This window comes from Coffea eugenioides, chromosome 6, assembly GCF_003713205.1.
Source record: "Coffea eugenioides isolate CCC68of chromosome 6, Ceug_1.0, whole genome shotgun sequence".
In the NCBI taxonomy this organism is placed as follows: domain Eukaryota; kingdom Viridiplantae; phylum Streptophyta; class Magnoliopsida; order Gentianales; family Rubiaceae; genus Coffea; species Coffea eugenioides.
Window position 1 is genome coordinate 17,813,612 of NC_040040.1, and position 20,282 is coordinate 17,833,893.

Genomic DNA, 20,282 nt, shown 5'->3' on the forward strand with positions numbered 1-20,282 from the left:
AGGACATCCCAATGTCTTGAATTTAACTAGCACCTTGATGACAAAGTTTTCAGCTCCACCACTACAAGATTTACTGTTTTCAGTTCTATAAATATTTTACAGCAGCACAAAAAAAATTAATCAACATTCTCTGCCACCCTTTCAATACTGAAAATGATATATGCTGCGTGTCAAAGTTCTATTATAAATCCTTAAAAACTCCTGAGCATCAAATTCAACAAATAACTGATGAGAGAAGAGCCAATAGCTGTGTCAAATAAAATTTTTACCGCACTATAATCAGCACAAATGGCCCCCTTCTTCTCGGAAAATCACCAGTTTTGCCCAGAGTGGTATACATGTCTACAACCTATTTCTATTTTCCATGCTCACATTGCCTTTTCCTTCATCTCTTACAATGTTATACCAAATTAAGATGCTTTGGTATATAAAGCAGTTGTAGAAAGAAGAACTAAGGGCTAAAAAGTATACGTCAGTGTACTTGCTGTCCGTTGATGGAACCCCAAGGTAGTTGCTGTCAACTTCCCCTGCCACATTAAGTAATATTCACCGTTGAGTACAAAGAACAGCTAAAACTGAGCTAATTTTTTTCTCCCTGCAAATTGTACATTTTATCATAGAACCATCTCCATCAAATACACGGTAAGTTAAGTCATCCTCCCAGATGATTGGCATGCAAGTCATAGCCCAAGTTTCATGAAACCGAATTTCAGAAAAAAGAAATGCATTAGACCACTAGTGATGAGAATTCTTATCAATTTGCTGATGAATTCCAGAACAAGTGTGTCCCAGAAAGAAATGAAATAACAAGATGGAAAAGGATATGGTGTAAACAAAAAGGAAAGGAGAGAGCCATTCAGCATATCTCATCAAATCGGAAAAAGTTTGAACTTAAACCTCAAATTAAACCCCCCCCCCCCCCCCCCCACAACACAAACAAAAAAAAATCCCCTGAACCTGGAAAAAGAGGCAAAAAATCGCATTAGATTCATTATAACTGATAATGGACCATTTTATGCAACTTTTTCATCAATTTATTGTGCTTATGACCAGGAAAACTTGGCTTTGTTCAAGCATTAAGTCCTAAAATAAGTTAAGAAGATTTAATCAAGATACTAGTCATGTTCTACCAAAAATGGAAATGAAATTAGTCAAAAAGGCAGTTTCACTCTGACTAACCTGCAGAGTATGGGATATATAATTACAGGGCTAGTTTTATAAAGCATCATTCAGGATTAGTTTAACAATTTTCCAGTCTATATACATTATGTTTCGATGCTACAACGTCAGAACCATCAAATATAAAACTGTGCAGTTTGACATTCTTTCTGTTGGGTGGTGAGTTAGAATCTGGATAGTATCTAATCAAGCCTTGTAGACAAGCCTCTCTATGCAATAATCACATAGTAAAATGTGCTTTGAGATAGAACTTAATTTCTACGCTAATGTTAACATGCTATTCCTTTGTGGTGTGAAAACATTTCTAAATAATTAGCCAATGCTGACTAATTTTCATAGATTGCATCCAAAGACAACCATGGTTCCATAAAATTAAAGAGACACCTATCAGAAGGGCTACTATAAACCACACATATATGACAATAACTTGAAATTTATACATTGAAGTACCTTTGAACAGCTGCAAAAATGAATGAGTTACATAAGATGCCCAACATAATGAGCTCGATGATATTTTGATTTTAGTTGTGGCCACTGCACAAATAACTGATCAGCCATGCGTAGTTTGTAAAGAAGCAATGCGCTTAAAGAAAGCCTCCTCACTCTTGCAATGCTTTCAACATAGAATATATATGACCATCTAATTCCAAGAATCTGAAAGTAACATAGAACATAATTAAAGCAGACTCCATCAACAATCAAAACAGTCAAAGTTAAGTGGAAAATGTAGAGATAGAGAGACTTAAATCCTTAACCACCTTCTGAGTTTGCAACTCTGCGCCATCATATTAGTAAATTAACAAGAGGAAGCTACTGACCTATAACTGTATTGTTGTACTAGTAAATTAACAAGAGGAACCTAATGATCTATTAAGAAGTTGGAAAAGAACGTTGAGGTATGGGACACTTGCAGATGAAGGACATAAAACCTTGAAGATGAAAGCAATTGCGCAAAGAGGTATACAAGTTCCAGGTCCATTGCACAAAATCTGCAGAGAGTACAAATAACAGAACCAACAAAGCAAAAGGGTAAGAGGAGACAAAGCCAGGACTTCACCAGTAGTTTATAGAGAGAGTGTCGTGTATAAGGTATATGAAATACCACATGAGGTCTGATCTTTATCATTAGCCACAATGCATGAGCCAAAGCGATTAAGGTGGTTCCAACAGAGGTTATATATGATTGACCGACCTCTCGGCTTCGGTATATCTGCATGAATTTAGCAGATCCAACCTCTTCAACTCCTCCCTAAAACAAGAGAAAGCAGTTAAAGAATGCCTTCGTTGGTTCTTCTTCTACTAGACAGCCTAAGTAGGGGAAGAAATCTCCATAGCACATAAACAAACTAAAAGGACCCATCAAAAGTAGCCCAACTCTCAGGTACAAACTTAATGTGTTCATTAAATGAAGAACATATGATGGGTGTTTCATCCCATGAAGACACAAGAATTAACAGAAACATGTAATTTTCTGTTATTAACTACAGAATCTAAACTAAGCACACTAGAAAGTGTTGTATATCAAAAGCTGGATGTAGATAGATTTGACCCAACTACTAAGAAACAGGAACAAAGATAGTGCATTTGGACCTTTGAGACAAACAGAGTTTTCAAGGCTATAAGAAAATCATTTTAAAACAAAGCAACCTGCATGTATAGTTGCAATTCTTGTGGAAACCAAACCTTTATACTTGGATTTTGGAGCCAGGAGGTTGATTCTGATGACCAACTGTTAAATACTGAAAAGAGGCTGTCATTTATCACATGAATGATCCAAACAGATGTTTATATGTCCAATCCGTTCCTTTTCATAAGCTTTACTGGATCACTGATGTAAAATTAATGATTTATCCGATTATCTTTTGTCAATAACAATAGAAGATTAATTCTCTATGCTAATAAATAGTTCAATCTAATATAGATAAATACAACGATTCACATCCTAGATTAGTTGTGCTTGAGTATCCACAGAATACAGTCCTACTAATAATGATAAATTCAGTAATCAAGAACTCAACAGCACAAAAAAAGAACTCAACAGCACAAAACGGGACAAAATACCTCATTGAGCCAAGAGTTTTCAAGAACTTGTGCCTTTTGAAGGCTCATGTTATCAGTCGCAGCGGCAATATAATACCTAGGCGTAAAACTATTTTTCTGAAGCACGTTCAACAAATTAATCATCTCTGCTGTATGACCACCTACCATCACAAATTCATTGCAAGTAAAAAATATATAAAAACCCCATTAATAAAAATGGAAAAATCAACAAAACCCACAATCCAAAACTCAAAAATAGATCAAATAATAAATGATATGCATACCCGAACCCAGAACAATGAGGGTACTGAGGGGCTTTTGCTGTGACGAGGCACTACGAGGTTGGCTGCTCCGATGTATAATGTATAAAACCCGGATCAAGATCAAGGTAATAAACCCAATAATTGACAAAAGTTCTAAGCTTGAAGGTGTGATTGAGAGACAATGATTGTTGCTATTCTCCATAGGTACAGTTTACCCAACATCACACTGAAATTAGCTAAAGAATCAGCTAATAAAACTAGGGGAAAATTCTTTAATTGGAAATTTTAGATAAAGTAGGTTGAGCAGGGTTGACAAGAGAATTGTCAGGATGGCCAGCCGGAGACGAGGTGACGGGGGAATTGAGGGGAATGGTCAAGTGGGTACAAGTCTAAAAAGAATTTTTCACTCTCCATTTTTCCTTAATTTTATTTTTCTGTAATTGCAAACTGTAACCTTGGACCATCACTAATTCACGTGTTGGCCCCCTCAACTATCAATTGCAGTATTTTATTCCCTTACAAATTTGAGATTCATTTTCCCAGAGCAAATGCCGAAGCCTTGCTGACTTAAAATGGAGAAAAATTAAAGGGTTTTCCTAGGTTACCATGGATAAGGTAAAACGACAAGTTGCAGAGAGTCTTGAAGAAGAGAGGAACAGGAGGGGAAGAGAGCGAAAAAGAAATGAAATAGGACTGGAATTTGACGAGGGAGTGTGAAGAGAAGATGAGGGAGGAAGAGGAAGATCCCGTAAACGGTGGTGGCTAGTGGGTGCTGAAAACAGCGAACCAAAATGAGAAGGAAGCGAAGCCAACAGATTTTGTGGAGGGAACGTCTAAGCTTCAGGCTTTCAGCAGCTGTGGTGGAGTGGTGCCTAACAAAATAATGGGGAAACTGGACGAAGTGTTACTGTTCAATTGGGACTTTCCCCGCTTTTATATACTCGTTAAACGCGATGCGTGAGGCTGCCCAGGTCTTAGGTAGTATTATTAATTGTTAGCATTTCTTTAATGAGACCATTACCTGTTGATTTACTTTAATGGAAGCATTAGTATTCAACATACACTGGGACGGTTTTAAGGATAAAATTATATTGAAAATCAAGTCTGAGTGGATTGCTATTTTTAAGAGTTCTTGAAAAAAAAAAAAATACTGTAACAATTTAACATATACGAGCTAAGAAAGTGATTGAAAAATATATTTATGAAAAACGTAAAAATTTTTCTTCGAAAAATAAGCGCAACTAATCAAACTGTAAGCTAGTTGATGGGATTCAGTGCAAAAGCAAAACTGATATATATGATAAACTCCAGGATGACTCAGTTAATACATTCAAGAATGTGCTATTACAAGGGCACTAAATGCTACTGGAAAGACTGGTAAAGTTATTTTCATGATAAGAGTGGAAACATATACTTAGATAGATATAATTGGACCCATCAATATAAATAAACAGAAATACACAGAAAACCCAGGCCTACAAATTGGCAAATTGGAAACCCAAAGGGAGCCGGGGGAGGGGGAGAGGGCGGCAGAAGAGGTGCGTGTGTTGTAACAAACGACCAGAAAATTAAACTTATGACCACATCGATTTGAACATGCAATCCAACTTGTGTTCTCTGTTTTACGGAAATGACCAAGAAGGAAGCTATGAGAACAAAAATTTCTGAGCTTTAATCTGCTTCGTCAAATGTAACCTTTTTGTTTATTGTCGTCAAAAATTTCATCTAAAAAAGTAGTCAATGGTAAGGAAACCGTTCCATTGATTTATGATCCAATCTAATGGTGAATGTATGATGAAAGTACAAAAAACAATGGATCAAGTGGCTGAAATTTATACAAAAGACAACCTTTTGGAGAAGTTCTATAAAAGAAATGATTAAGGCCCGGTTTGGAGTTGCGTGCTTTTGATAAAAAAGTATTTTTAGTTGTTAAAAGTATTTTTAAAACTTTTGATGAATATCATCTCATAAAATTAGAAATAGAGTTTTTGGTGGTTAAATTTGGTATTTTTTGAGTAGTTTTGTAATTTAAAAAATAGAACATCAAATTTAATTATTTTATCATATATTATGAACCAAATAAAGAAATGAACAATTTTAAAAATTTTCAAATTACACATTATTCAATACAATAAATATTTATTAAATTATATCTCCAAACAATATATTTAAAAGCACTTAAGCATTTAATAAGTATTTTTATTAAAAATTGTACTAGAAAAGTACTTTTCAGTAAGCTAACGCAAGCCCCGAGATCGGAAAATTAATGCATCTAAACCATGAGCTCTGCCTTCAAAAAGCGCGTAAATATATCATTTGTATCTAGAGAATAGAATACTCTGTTTAACCACTTCTGAAAAAGGAAGAAGAGAAGCTTTTTATCACCTTCTTCTTCAAGCTGGTAATCTCAACTTGATCAAACGATATGCTATTGTCAACTTGTCTGAGTCCTCAAACGAACACAAGATGTCCATCTATGAGATCCTTTGTAAGTTGTAACTGTATTCTTGTGAAAGGAAGTTGATGATAATCTAAGTTCTCCTCAAGGCTAAGCTTGAGGTTCGGTTTGTTTAGTTCACAGGTATAAAGGGCTAAACTTATGTTAAAGCAAACCGCAAGGCAACTATTGGTTACAGACCAACAAAATCAACCTATAGCTCTCTTACGCAGAATCCCAAAGGAACTGATTTTGCAGATTACTTTCAAGTAATCTATATTTACCATGAGACATTTCAAAAGTCTAAACAACACAGCCAAAAGGATCAGAGCCCACCAATAAACCGAACTATCATACACCAAAGTAGAAATTACATCTCATAAGCGAGCACAATCAAGGCAATGAGAGAATGCTAATATCGATAGAGAGTAGGAGGCTGTGTTTTTTTCTCTCAAGCCAACTTGCATTTCTTGTCGAGCAAATAGGCGGTATGAATGGAAAAAATGAAACTTCAAAAGACCAAATTCCAAGGTCGAACTATCAAACACTAAAACACTGAAATTACATCTCACAAGGAAGCACAATCAAGGCAATGAGAGAACGCCAATAGCAATCAAGAGTAGGCTATGGTTTCTCTCAAGAAAACTATCATTTCTTGTCACATCTCGAAGCATATAAGGTAGTAATTCAATGGAAAAAAACAAAAAACTTCAAAAGACCAAACATGAAACTTTATTATCTTATCGAATAACACCGCCATTAATTCCCATCACAAACATGGAACACCACCACCAAATCCCTAAACTATACATTTAAAAAAAACACACATACTTAGGAAGCTATTAGGGCCCATGGCTTGGACACGGACAGAAATCAAGCAGACAAACACAAAAGACTGCCGACTTCAAGAGACAGCCTTCAACTGCATATAGATGCAGCACTCAGAAACCACCACGCAGACGCAGGACAAGGTGAAGGGTGGATTCTTTCTGGATGTTATAATCTGCCAAAGTCCTTCCATCTTCCAACTGCTTACCAGCAAAGATCAATCTCTGCTGGTCAGGTGGGATCCCCTCCTTGTCCTGGATCTTAGCTTTGACGTTATCAATCGTATCTGAGCTCTCCACCTCCAAAGTGATGGTCTTTCCAGTCAGAGTCTTAACAAAAACTTGCATTCCCCCCCTCAACCTGAGCACCAGATGGAGCGTTGATTCCTTCTGGATGTTGTAATCTGCAAGCGTGCGGCCATCCTCAAGCTGCTTACCAGCAAAGATCAACCTTTGCTGGTCTGGTGGGATGCCCTCCTTGTCCTGAATTTTTGCCTTCACATTATCTATAGTATCTGAACTCTCCACCTCAAGAGTTACGGTCTTCCCTGTCAACGTCTTGACAAAAATCTGCATTCCACCCCTCAATCTCAGCACTAAATGAAGAGTTGACTCTTTCTGAATATTATAGTCAGCAAGAGTCCTGCCATCTTCAAGCTGCTTGCCAGCAAAGATCAGCCTCTGCTGATCTGGAGGGATTCCCTCCTTATCCTGGATCTTAGCTTTCACGTTGTCAATTGTATCTGAGCTCTCAACCTCCAAAGTGATAGTCTTTCCCGTGAGGGTCTTCACGAAGATCTGCATCCCTCCCCTCAACCTAAGCACCAAGTGAAGGGTCGACTCCTTCTGAATGTTATAATCAGCAAGGGTGCGGCCATCTTCAAGTTGTTTTCCAGCAAAAATCAACCTCTGCTGGTCTGGGGGGATGCCCTCTTTGTCCTGAATCTTTGCCTTGACATTATCAATTGTATCAGAGCTTTCAACTTCGAGGGTAATTGTTTTTCCGGTAAGGGTCTTTACAAAGATCTGCATGCCTCCCCTCAGGCGCAGAACCAAGTGAAGGGTGGATTCCTTCTGAATGTTGTAGTCGGCAAGGGTGCGTCCATCCTCCAGCTGTTTTCCGGCAAATATCAGCCTTTGCTGGTCCGGAGGGATGCCCTCCTTGTCCTGAATCTTGGCTTTCACATTATCAATTGTGTCAGAGCTTTCAACTTCAAGAGTGATGGTCTTCCCGGTGAGGGTTTTCACGAAGATTTGCATCTGCAGAATTTAAAAAAATCCAAACCTAATCAGATCTGATTATGAGATATTCTTCAACCAACAAATGCATGAAAAAGAAATCACTTGAAGAACCAAATTTCATAACCAACTAGGGGGTCAAATAATAGGTATTATGGTTCACTCAAATACCCCAACCCTACATCTGCATAACAACTACAACACCAAAGAGTTAATTCTTCACATAAGAAGCGGTTTCAATCAAATTCCTGAACCCTAATAACCAAGGCAAAAAAAAAAATCGACCAATTCCACCCTTTCCTATCCTCTCTGTAGGAAAAAAAGGCTTACAGCTTAATTTACTAATAATCAACAAAAACTCACAGCAAAATAAACAAATCAGACAAAACCAAAAGATTAAAGGGGAAAATTTTCTCGTTCAACCAGAGTAATCAAATCAAATCAAAACGGATCCGTCAAATATAACGAAAGTTTAATTTAAATTCCAACTCCAGCTGCAATCTTAATTGACCATCCATCTAAAAGTCAAGCATCATCTACATAATCAACAAAAATTCACATAACCGAGAACCAAGCAAGATAATCGATGAAAAAGCAAATACCTTGCGAGAGGAAACAGAAGGAAGGCGGCTTTCGATGGAGGATTTGATGAGCGTTTTAGAGGAAGAGATGTTAGATTGTAATGAAGATGTGAATGATAAAGCAAAAGGATTATCCGGTGTTATTTATAGGAGCGATCACCGACTCCAGACGCAACAGGTTCCTGTGAAGAGTTGGTCAGTCGTGACGCCTGCGTGCCAATTTGTTAGTTGCCTGCTTTACCCTTACCAAACCCACGCGGTTAGGGCAACTCGTCTGCTCCACTTTTTCCATACTAGAAAAGTTGTAAACAACAGCTCAACACGCCCAAGAAAAGGACAAGTTAGAGGGAAAAAAAAAGGCAAAAACTTGAGTCAACCGGATCCAGCACCCACCTGTAGACCTAGAGGCTAGAGGTATGAGATTTGCCACGTCATCTGCACAAAATTATATTCTTGCAATGACCCCGCCCCTTGTTAATTCAGCCTCAAGACACCAACAGTAGTGGTGCTACTTCTTGATATGGCTCAAGCAACTTGCCAGATGAGTCACAGCCGTCAGACTCTTACTTTTCTGTCTCAATTTCGTTATTACCACGGTACCGCCATCACCCTCTAGCGCCCCTTTCGGTGTAGGAAGCAGCGTTTGCACGTAACGAATCTTCTGTTTCACACGGTTGTCATTTTTATTTTATTTTTTATTATATTACTATCATTTTACATAAATATTATATTTTAATTTTTTTTTATTTTTTAAAAATTCAATAACTATCAATTGAGTAATACGCATAATTTAACAAACTCAAAAAATCAAAATGCACAAAAAATGAGATTTTTTATGTATTTTATGTTATATTTTTTAATTTTCTATTATATATTACTTTTTTTAAGCTGTTGTATTTATTTTTCATTTAATTGATAGTTATTGGATCTTAAGAAAACAAAAAAGAATTAAAACATGATATTTATGTAGGAGAAATCGCAATATAATAAAAAATAAAATAGAGAGTGACACAGGATATGGGACAGAAGATCCGTCGCGTTCGTATTGCCCCTTTTGTTCAGAAACTTCTCCTCAGTTCCATTGAAACCACCAAACCTACAGCCACCGCCTTTGTTTTCCTCAGTGTTTTCTTTCTTTCTTTCTTTCTCGTAGCACCTACGGTTAGGATTTCGAAATATTTTTAAGCCATATAAATTTTGAAGAAAACCCACTTGTACACCTAATATTATTAAAACAAATCTGACCATAAATCACAAGAAAAAGAAAGTATCAAAGATTGGGGGTTTGGAATTTTTTCTTCTTTTTTTTTTAAAAAAAAAAATTGATTTGGAGATGATACAAAGCGAGATGGAATTTGTGGAAGAAAGCAGGAAGAAATGTTTGCGTTGGAAAAATAACCAAGAATAGAGATATTGGTGACAAAGGTTAACCACGGTTAAGCCAAGAATGAAAATTGTGAAATTTTGAATATTTATTATGTGGCAATTTGTGTAGAGCGTACCACTCGCTGTAGACCGAGTGTACACAAGTTTTTGCCAAAAAAGCGGCACATGAGTTTATACATGTTTTTGTCCAAAAATAATAATAATAAGGACCAATTGCCTTTAACTTTTTCCCAACAAATGAACATCCTCCTTAAATTTCAGGATTTCTCTATCGCTTAGAACATATGGTGATTTTCTGTCACTTTTTGGTTGGTGAATTCTTTAAAAAAAAAATTAAAAGATGATCCACCTCATTTAAGAATTCCTTCTACTTAATTTTAGAGATTCCTTCTATCATTCAGAACATAATCCGTTGCTTTTGATAGGTGAATTCTTTTAAAACAAACTAAAAGATGATCCACCTCATTCAAGAATTTCTTATGTCTTCCACTTGAAAATGTCATGATTTTTCCATGTCATGATTTGTCCATATTTGTAGATTCTTTTTTTTTTAATCACGGGGTAAATCGTATTAAAATTTAAAAAAGATATTAACTTTTTGTCAAAATCCCTAATTTGGCCTCTTGATTGTGAATCTCTTTGTGTTTTGCCCCTTGATCTTTTAATGCCCACTAATTTAATTAGTAATACTGTGGAGCGTTTCACTCATACCCTTCTATGAAACGTATGTTGACGAATGACTTGCACATGAATATCACTGAAAACTTAATGCATGACAAACAATATCCATCATGTATGACAAAAACTTAATTCGGTAATTCATTATACTTTTGATAACTCTAATCAAGTGGTGATGTCATTTTTTCTTATTTTTCTTGCAAATATGTATGAATTTTACACCATAATTATGTTAGTGGATAAGAGAATCTTGTTCTTCAATTTTCAAGGAACTTCAATGGTTCAATGCTCTTTGTACACCGACCTTTATTCTTCAATTCCGCCCATGATTTAGAGTTTCACCAAAAGCTTTTCAAAACTTCAAACCAAAAGTAAACAAATAAATAAATAAGGTTGAAGATTATTAAAGAAAAAAAAAAAAGATCACTAGTTAACTGAACCCTTTTTAGAAGAATATTGAGGACAGTATGCTTTAAACTTTTCCATTTTCCAAACGCCCAAGCTCGAGGTTTTGCCTTGCTGGACTTTTATCTAGTTTACCGTTTCGCGTCTGTGCCTTTCATTGCACAGGCGATGTTACGGGCTTGTGAGACAGTTCATGATAGAGCAAAGCTCAAGGCAGCTACTGGGTGCAGATTACTTCCAAACCTGCTGGAAGCGCAGACAAGATATAAAGCTAAGGAGCATATTTGAAGCTATTCGTCAAGCTATAATTGCATTCAGAGAGCATTAGACAAATCCTAGAACACGGCTACAACTGGTTCTTTAAAAATTTGTTTATGCATGAAAAATGATCATAACCCAATAATGAATCGTTAGTTGTGTGATCCACTAATGAAACCAGAAAGTCCTTCATAATGAAAAACGATCAGAACCCACCAATCAACTGAAGTCAACATATTATTAATAGCGATGAACAATGAGCTTGAGTTAGGCATGTGGTGGTTTGCTCTCAAGAAACTCGTATATTCAGTCATGTCAAACTGTGAAAAATGCTAAGCATAGGTCGTAATGCAAGGGAAATACTTAAAACAAAACAGAAATCCAGGGTAACAATATTTAGAAAATTCTAAATTTTATTAACAAAACAAACAACACTGGCATCACTTCCCGTTACATACATGCATGGAATAACACCACCAGCAAACCCTGGAACGATACTAAATTAAAAACTTTTTAAGAAGCCATTGGCCAAAGGCATAAACACCAAACACAAGTCAGCCAAGCAGGCTGAAACAGGAGGAGCATTTAGAAGCCACCACGCAGACGCAGAACAAGGTGAAGGGTGGACTCTTTCTGGATGTTGTAATCGGCCAAAGTCCTTCCATCTTCCAATTGTTTCCCAGCAAATATCAACCTCTGCTGGTCTGGTGGGATCCCCTCCTTGTCCTGGATCTTAGCCTTCACATTATCAATGGTGTCCGAGCTCTCCACCTCCAATGTGATGGTTTTTCCAGTTAGAGTCTTAACAAAAATTTGCATTCCTCCTCGCAACCTGAGCACGAGATGAAGGGTTGACTCCTTCTGAATGTTGTAATCCGCAAGTGTGCGCCCATCCTCAAGCTGCTTACCTGCAAAGATCAACCTTTGCTGGTCTGGGGGAATGCCCTCTTTGTCCTGTATTTTTGCCTTCACATTATCAATTGTATCTGAACTTTCCACCTCAAGAGTAATGGTCTTCCCTGTCAAAGTCTTAACAAAAATCTGCATTCCACCCCTCAACCTGAGTACCAAATGAAGGGTGGACTCTTTCTGAATATTGTAGTCAGCAAGAGTCCTGCCATCCTCAAGCTGCTTACCGGCAAAAATCAACCTCTGCTGATCCGGAGGAATTCCCTCCTTGTCCTGTATCTTAGCCTTAACATTGTCAATTGTATCCGAGCTCTCAACCTCCAAGGTTATAGTCTTTCCGGTGAGTGTCTTCACGAAGATTTGCATTCCTCCCCTCAACCTGAGCACCAAGTGAAGGGTCGACTCTTTCTGAATGTTATAATCAGCAAGAGTACGTCCATCTTCAAGTTGTTTTCCAGCAAAAATCAACCTTTGCTGGTCCGGAGGAATACCCTCTTTGTCCTGAATCTTAGCCTTGACATTATCAATTGTGTCAGAGCTTTCCACTTCAAGGGTAATTGTTTTTCCGGTAAGCGTCTTGACAAATATTTGCATGCCTCCCCTCAAGCGCAGAACCAAGTGAAGGGTGGATTCCTTCTGGATGTTGTAGTCAGCAAGGGTGCGTCCATCCTCGAGCTGTTTTCCAGCGAAAATCAGCCTCTGCTGGTCTGGAGGGATGCCCTCCTTGTCTTGGATCTTGGCTTTAACATTATCAATTGTGTCAGAGCTTTCAACTTCAAGAGTGATGGTCTTCCCGGTGAGGGTTTTCACAAAGATTTGCATCTGTAAAGATCAGAGAAAGCACAAATCCAACCCTAATCAGATCTGATTATGTGAAATAAATCCTCAAGCCAAAATTGCAACAACAACAACCACACAGAAGGTTAAAAAGAGGACGTATCAAAGTAGATAAAAAGTACCTCAAGAACGTAAATTGCTAGAACGAATACAACACCAGAGGATTAATCCTCATATAAAAGTGTACTTAATTAAATTCCTCAACCCTAATTAAAAAGGCCGAAAGCTCAATCAACCGTTGTTTATCCAAAAAGGGCTTTCAACTTTTATTAAATTCTGCAAATCAACAAACTAGTAAATCACCAAAACAATCCTAGAGTATAGACAGATTCAAAAGGTAAAAGGGGAAAATTTTCTCCTTCAACCAAAGCAATCAAAATAGCTTTTTTCAGATATAAAGCAAAAGATTAATTCCAATTACAATTCCAACTCCGACGAAGCCCCAGGTTAAAAATATACCAGAAATATATTTTTGAATCATCGAAGCACCATACACAATCAATAAAACAATTTCACATAAGAAAGAAGGCAAATAATCGAAGAAGAAGAACCAATTACCTTGAGAGACGAAACAACGAAGGAAGGCTTTTGATCGAAGAATTTGAGAGAGTTTTTCAGAAGAGGAGATGCAGATGACGTTGAATGTAGCAGTATGAACGACAGGGTGATGGGATACTTATATAGTAGTATTGGGTGACCGATGACCGGCTCAAGAAGAAACGGATTCCTTGGATGAGTTGGTCATCAATGGCGTCTAAGTACCAATCACGTAAGGTCGCCTACACGGTAAGAATCGGACTTCCCTTTTTTTTAATATACTAAAATCTTTTAATGCGGGAATTTTCAATAAAACTTTATGCATAAGAACGCAGAACACACTGTGGTAGAAAGGACTGCATTAGCTAGTTAATAATAAGCATTGATATAATTGAAAGCGAGTTTATGTTTTGTTTCCTATCCTTCAAAAAATGTAAGGACTTTGCGTCATCATTGTATCAAACAATAAAAATCATCTTGATTTTTTTTTCATTTTATAAGGAATTTTAAGTGGTTTAATCTTTTTGCGACCATGGTACATTGGCTTTAGGTTTTTAGCCAAATTTATTAGCATATAGTACTATATACGATGTTATAAGATAGAGGATTTCAGTCGAAACGTGAACTAGACCCTTTAATGAAATTCCCTAGATCAAAGTGATTCATGTAATAAGTAATCGAATTATAGAAAAAATATTTGAGTTGAAATTCGAGCGCTAGCTCTCATTGAATTCTTAAAAGCTGTTCTCAAGTTTATACTACCTTACTCCAACTTGATCTCAATCGAGCTTAAGTGACGTAAATTCGAATTTTATAAAGTTTTACGCAAGGGATATAGAAGACATCTCAAACTAACAAAAGTTCAATTTACGAGCTTTCAAACTATATTAATTCAATGATATATGTAGACATCTCAAACTATATATGTATTTGAAGTTCAATTGATTCAACGAGCTTTTGAATCTCAGGTATTAGGTTCGAACTAAAACCCATCAAACTATTAGAGTTGCTCGAATTTGAGATTGCATCTATCAACTTGAGCTCAAAAAACACTGAGGCTCTGTTTGGATTGTAAATTATTTGAGATATTTTTACTGTAGCACTTTTTGTGATATGATGTATGTGAGATAAAAAAGTAATTTGGAAGATAAAAAGGTGTGTTGGAAATTGTAACGATGATATAAGCAAATAAATTTTTGCTAATAATTCTCTATCCAAACAAAATATATGAGTTTGAATTTTGACCAAGTAAACTCGTGAATAGCTCAATTGAGCTAGACTAGTTTCTACCCTTTGAAATTACTCTTTTTTTTTTCGTGACCCCTAAAGTCATTCTTAGTTGACCTTTTGATAGTTTGAGGACTAAATAAAAATCTCAATTAAAAGTTCAGGGCCCTTAAGAATTGATAACATTTTCATCAGTAATATTTGCTGCTGCGAGCCTGCGACTACGAACCGCACCAAGTAATCAAGAAGGGATAAGATTAGTTAAAAATGCTGGCACAGAATGGTTGGAGTATGAGGATGCTGGCAAAGGAGAGGAATCCAAAAGCACACTAGAAACAAGTGAAGCAGATGCAAAGGTACGGGAGGAAGGAAGTGGGGAAGGGGAGCATGTGGAACTCCAGATAGCTACAAAAAGATCTAAAAGAGGGCCACAAGCTAGGAATTGGTACTGTAGCTAAGCTAAATAGAGATCTACTCAGAGCTGAATGGGCTTTGGTGGAGAGAAGCTCACAACTGGAGACTCAAGATGAAGCTGAAGCTGTGAGATTGGCTCTGATGAAAGCAAGAGAGATGAGATGGCAATGGATCAAAATTTCAAGTATGAACGAACATCTTATTGCTTTGATGAGATCACGTGCAGGAGATGATTGCAATATGGTTACATTGGTAGAAGACATCATTGCACTAGCTCACTTGTTTCAAGTGTGCTCCTTTTGTGTAGGAAATATCAATAGTATGGATCATTGTAATAGGTTTAGAAGGGACAATAGTCTGAGCTTGGACTACGTCCTAGGTATACTCCAAATAAAGAACGCTTCCCAGCAGCACCTTTTATTCCTTTAATTTTGGGCATTTGGCCCATGATTTAGTTCAAACAGAAGCTCTTTTTTAAAAAAAAAAAAAGTTTAAGATCAGAAAATTAGTGCATGTAAACCAGGAGGTCTGCCTTTAAAAAGCGCGTAAATCTATCGTTTGTATCTAGAGAATAGAATACTCTGTTTAACCACTTCTGAAGAAGGAAGAAGGAAGAAAAAAAGCTTTTGTATCAACCACTTCTTCAACCTGGTAATCTCAACTTGATCAAACGGTATACTATGGTCAACTTGTCCAAGTCCTCAGACAAATACAAGATGTGACATCCTCGGAAACTGGATTCTTGTAAAAGGAAGTTGATGAAAGGCCTTACTTGGATTGCTTGTTTCCGTCGAAAAATATTGTTATTTTCCGTGATCACATTTCTCTATCACCTTTTTCCCTCATATATATTAAATCGCTACAGTAATTTTTTCATGAAAAATGACGGCAAATACAATCCAAACACAACCTAAGGTCTCCTCAAAGCTAAAGCTTGAGTTTCGGTTTGTTTAGTTCACATATGCAATGCGTTAACTTATAGTAAAGAAAACCGCAAGGCAATTATTGGTTACAGACCAATAAAATCCACCTATAGTTCTACTTAGCAAAATCCCAAAGGAACTAATTGTGCAGATTACTTGCAATAAACAGCTATAGTTACCATTAGACATCTCTAAAGTCTAAACAACACTGCCAAAAGGATCACAACTCACCAATAAACCGAACTATCATACACCAAACGCTGAAATCACATCTCATAAGCGAGCACAATCAAGGCAATGAGAGAATGCTAATATCAATCAAGAGCCAACTTGCATTTCTTGTCGAGCATATCGATGGTAATGAATGGGAAAAACAAAAACTTCAAATGACCAAAATTCCAAGCTCGAACTATCATACATCAAAACATTGAAATTAAATCTCATTAGGAAGCACAATCAAAGGCGATGAGAGAACACTAATAAGCAAGTGCAATCAAGGCGATGAGAGCGCTAATAGCAATCAAAAGTAGGCTGTGGTTTTTCTCAAATTTTCTTGTCACATCTCGAAGCATATAAGGTAGTAATTCAATGGAAAAAAACAAAAAACTTCAAAAGACCAAACATGAAACTTTATTATCTTATCGAATAACACCGCCATTAATTCCCATCACAAACATGGAACACCACCACCAAATCCCTAAACTATACATTTAAAAAAAACACACATACTTAGGAAGCTATTAGGGCCCATGGCTTGGACACGGACAGAAATCAAGCAGACAAACACAAAAGACTGCCGACTTCAAGAGACAGCCTTCAACTGCATATAGATGCAGCACTCAGAAACCACCACGCAGACGCAGGACAAGGTGAAGGGTGGATTCTTTCTGGATGTTATAATCTGCCAAAGTCCTTCCATCTTCCAACTGCTTACCAGCAAAGATCAATCTCTGCTGGTCAGGTGGGATCCCCTCCTTGTCCTGGATCTTAGCTTTGACGTTATCAATCGTATCTGAGCTCTCCACCTCCAAAGTGATGGTCTTTCCAGTCAGAGTCTTAACAAAAACTTGCATTCCCCCCCTCAACCTGAGCACCAGATGGAGCGTTGATTCCTTCTGGATGTTGTAATCTGCAAGCGTGCGGCCATCCTCAAGCTGCTTACCAGCAAAGATCAACCTTTGCTGGTCTGGTGGGATGCCCTCCTTGTCCTGAATTTTTGCCTTCACATTATCTATAGTATCTGAACTCTCCACCTCAAGAGTTACGGTCTTCCCTGTCAACGTCTTGACAAAAATCTGCATTCCACCCCTCAATCTCAGCACTAAATGAAGAGTTGACTCTTTCTGAATATTATAGTCAGCAAGAGTCCTGCCATCTTCAAGCTGCTTGCCAGCAAAGATCAGCCTCTGCTGATCCGGAGGGATTCCCTCCTTATCCTGGATCTTAGCTTTCACATTGTCAATTGTATCTGAGCTCTCAACCTCCAAAGTGATAGTCTTTCCAGTGAGGGTCTTCACGAAAATTTGCATCCCTCCCCTCAGCCTAAGCACCAAGTGAAGGGTCGACTCCTTCTGAATGTTATAATCAGCAAGGGTGCGGCCATCTTCAAGTTGTTTGCCAGCAAAAATCAACCTCTGCTGGTCTGGGGGAATGCCCTCTTTGTCCTGAATCTTAGCCTTGACATTATCAATTGTATCAGAGCTTTCAACTTCAAGAGTAATTGTTTTTCCGGTAAGGGTCTTAACAAAGATCTGCATGCCTCCCCTCAGGCGCAGAACCAAATGAAGGGTGGATTCCTTCTGAATGTTGTAGTCGGCAAGGGTACGTCCATCCTCCAGCTGTTTTCCGGCAAAAATCAGCCTTTGCTGGTCCGGCGGGATGCCCTCCTTGTCCTGAATCTTGGCTTTCACATTATCAATTGTGTCAGAGCTTTCAACTTCAAGGGTGATGGTCTTCCCGGTGAGGGTTTTCACGAAGATTTGCATCTGCTCAATAAACGAAGAACGAAAATCAGATATATTAAATTGCAAATTCCTCAACCTAAAATTGCCACATCAATTCCATTTATTACTAATTGAAACTCCTAAACCAGCCCAAATCGCTGGCACAAACAAAACAATAGCAAAAGGAATCCTTCTGCAGGAAAAAACAACCAACAACTATTTGACAGACAGCTATCGAAGACACTAGAGCAAACTTGTCAAAATCGAGAATTTATTAAAGACCCTAGGGAAGCATCATTGAATTTCCAAAAAATTATAAAAACCGTAGGCAAGGTCATCAAAATCCAAAAAAAAACTATCGAAAACCCTAAAGCAAAATCATAGGACTAATTGAAAACATTAACGAATAAATTATCCCAGAATAACCCAAACAGATACGTCAGAAAAAATACAAGATTAATCCCAATTCACCAGCAATCTCACAGCCAAACGCCCAAAACATAGATTTAAGAACTAAACAATTTACTCTGTGAATTACTAAAGATTATCGAAGACAGATCAATTACCTTGTTGGGATAGAAAATAGAAAGCCGCTTTTGATAAAAGAATTGGTGAGAATTTCAGAAGACTATTAGTGATAAGAAAGGATGAATGAAAGAAAGAGGGGAAGTTGAGGAAATTTATAGGGTGAAGAGTCTGAGCGATGACCGACTTAGAAGGGGAAACAGGAGTTCCTTGAGGAGTCGGTCACCAATGACGTTTACGTCTACCAAACCAATGCCTAACGTTAACGGCAATTGGTGATATAGGATTATTTTATTATGTAGGTCACCTACCTTAACGAAACTTTTCTATTTAGTCTCCATATTTGAAGGTTCTTCCTACAAGTCTTCATCTTTCATTATCAACCCAATTTAGTCAAAAACGTTTTTAATTAAGGTCGAAGGTACCTGCAAAGATAATCGTAGATTGCGCAAGGAAAATAGGGAAGTCATATACATAGTGCCATTCCTGAATTTTTTGTTTTTGCAAAACGACAATAATACATGTATACATCTATTTCTACTCTTACACTATGAAGAAAATGACACACTACAGGGAAGGGAAGGGGACATATTCAACTGGATTATAGGTAGTGTCATTCGGGAGTTTGCATCCATTTTTTTAAGACATTAATTTTAGTTCGGGTTTATTTCAACGGTGTCTAATGGACATTTATTAACACATCTAAATTGCATCCAACTTATCTTGTATATATGCGTATTAATAATTATTATTTTTCCTTACATTTATATAATTTTTTTAAGGGAACGTCATTTACATTTTGTCAAATAAATTTTTTGTCCTTCATATTTAAAATAAGTAACTTTACATCTCTTACAAAATTAACTTAGTAAAATTTGATTCTAATTTAAATTTTTCACCATTTTTTATCATGAATTCATTACGTGACCCATACATGGTTTTTTTTAGAGACAAAAAGATTAGATCTCATTTGCAATTAAATAAAGGGATAATTTCAGAAACCTCCCCTGAGGTTTCTGACATTTACACTTACCTCCCCTGTGGTTTGAACAATTACACTGACCTCCCCTGAGGTAACTAATCCTTTACAAACTCAGTCCAAATGATTAAAATATTATTTTAGAGAGTGAAATTAGAATTTTGTACCTGATTTGTCCTTTGTGTCACATGTCCAATGAATGGCAAAGTATTACAAATTAATTAACAATTAATAAACTTTAACGAGCGTAGTTTATAGGCAAATACGTATTGCCTATTTAAAGTACCAGATCTTTACATGTATTTTACTTTCAAACATTTACTTTATCACAAATATTTATTCTCAAATACAGATTTGTATTTACTCTCAAATATTTAATTTTTGTTAAATACAAAACCTACCAGTTTTTCTTCCGTAGAAATATTAATATAACATTTTTTCAATTTTAGTTACAAATATTTATGTATTTAACATAAATTAAATGATTCAGAATAAAATACTCATAAAGAGCTAATACTTTACTCATGTAATGGATGAAAGCCATAAAAAATTAACATTTTATAGGCCATTTCTTTTTTTTTTAAATTTTAATTTATATTAAATAGATAACCTATCGATTTTCTTTTTGCAAGAATATTATTGTAACACCTTTTAATTTTTAATTACAAATATTTATATATTTATTATAAATTAAA

At 36.7% G+C, this 20,282-nt stretch overlaps 2 protein-coding genes across 3 annotated transcripts; both read right to left on the reverse strand.

Annotated features, from left to right (window-relative positions):
* LOC113774525 (UDP-N-acetylglucosamine transferase subunit ALG14-like) lies at positions 1 to 4,369 on the reverse strand. Of its 2 annotated transcripts, XM_027319059.1 has the most exons (6): positions 3,504 to 4,369; positions 3,241 to 3,380; positions 2,282 to 2,428; positions 2,109 to 2,168; positions 1,630 to 1,833; positions 4 to 527 (listed from the first exon to the last, which is right to left on the reverse strand). In XM_027319059.1, exons 1-5 carry the CDS (start codon positions 3,682 to 3,684, stop codon positions 1,657 to 1,659), a joined length of 705 nt encoding a protein of 234 aa, XP_027174860.1. In that variant the 5' UTR covers positions 3,685 to 4,369; the 3' UTR covers positions 4 to 527; positions 1,630 to 1,656. The 2 variants fall into 2 exon arrangements, with proteins under 2 accessions (XP_027174861.1, XP_027174860.1); XM_027319060.1 differs by lacking the exon at positions 2,109 to 2,168 and having other exon boundaries at positions 1 to 527; positions 2,237 to 2,428.
* A 2,259-nt stretch (positions 4,370 to 6,628) lies between these two features.
* On the reverse strand, positions 6,629 to 18,796 carry LOC113774526 (polyubiquitin-A-like). The gene is given in 4 exon segments (XM_027319061.1): positions 6,629 to 7,881; positions 11,988 to 13,024; positions 16,980 to 18,125; positions 18,650 to 18,796. Coding segments are annotated over 3 exon segments (3,204 nt in total). The 5' UTR covers positions 18,650 to 18,796; the 3' UTR covers positions 6,629 to 6,860.
* Between the last annotated feature and the right edge of the window lie 1,486 nt (positions 18,797 to 20,282).

Bases quoted from the DNA above. Each gene is read 5' to 3' on its own strand.
- LOC113774525 (XM_027319059.1), bottom strand. From the start codon at position 3,684: ATGGAGAATAGCAACAATCATTGTCTCTCAATCACACCTTCAAGCTTA. The intron at 3,381-3,503 runs GTATGCATATCA...TTGTGATGGTAG, and splicing joins CCTCATTGTTCTGGGTTCGG to GTGGTCATACAGCAGAGATG. The intron at 2,429-3,240 runs GTATTTTGTCCC...CTCTTGTTTTAG, and splicing joins AAAACTCTTGGCTCAATGAG to GGAGGAGTTGAAGAGGTTGG.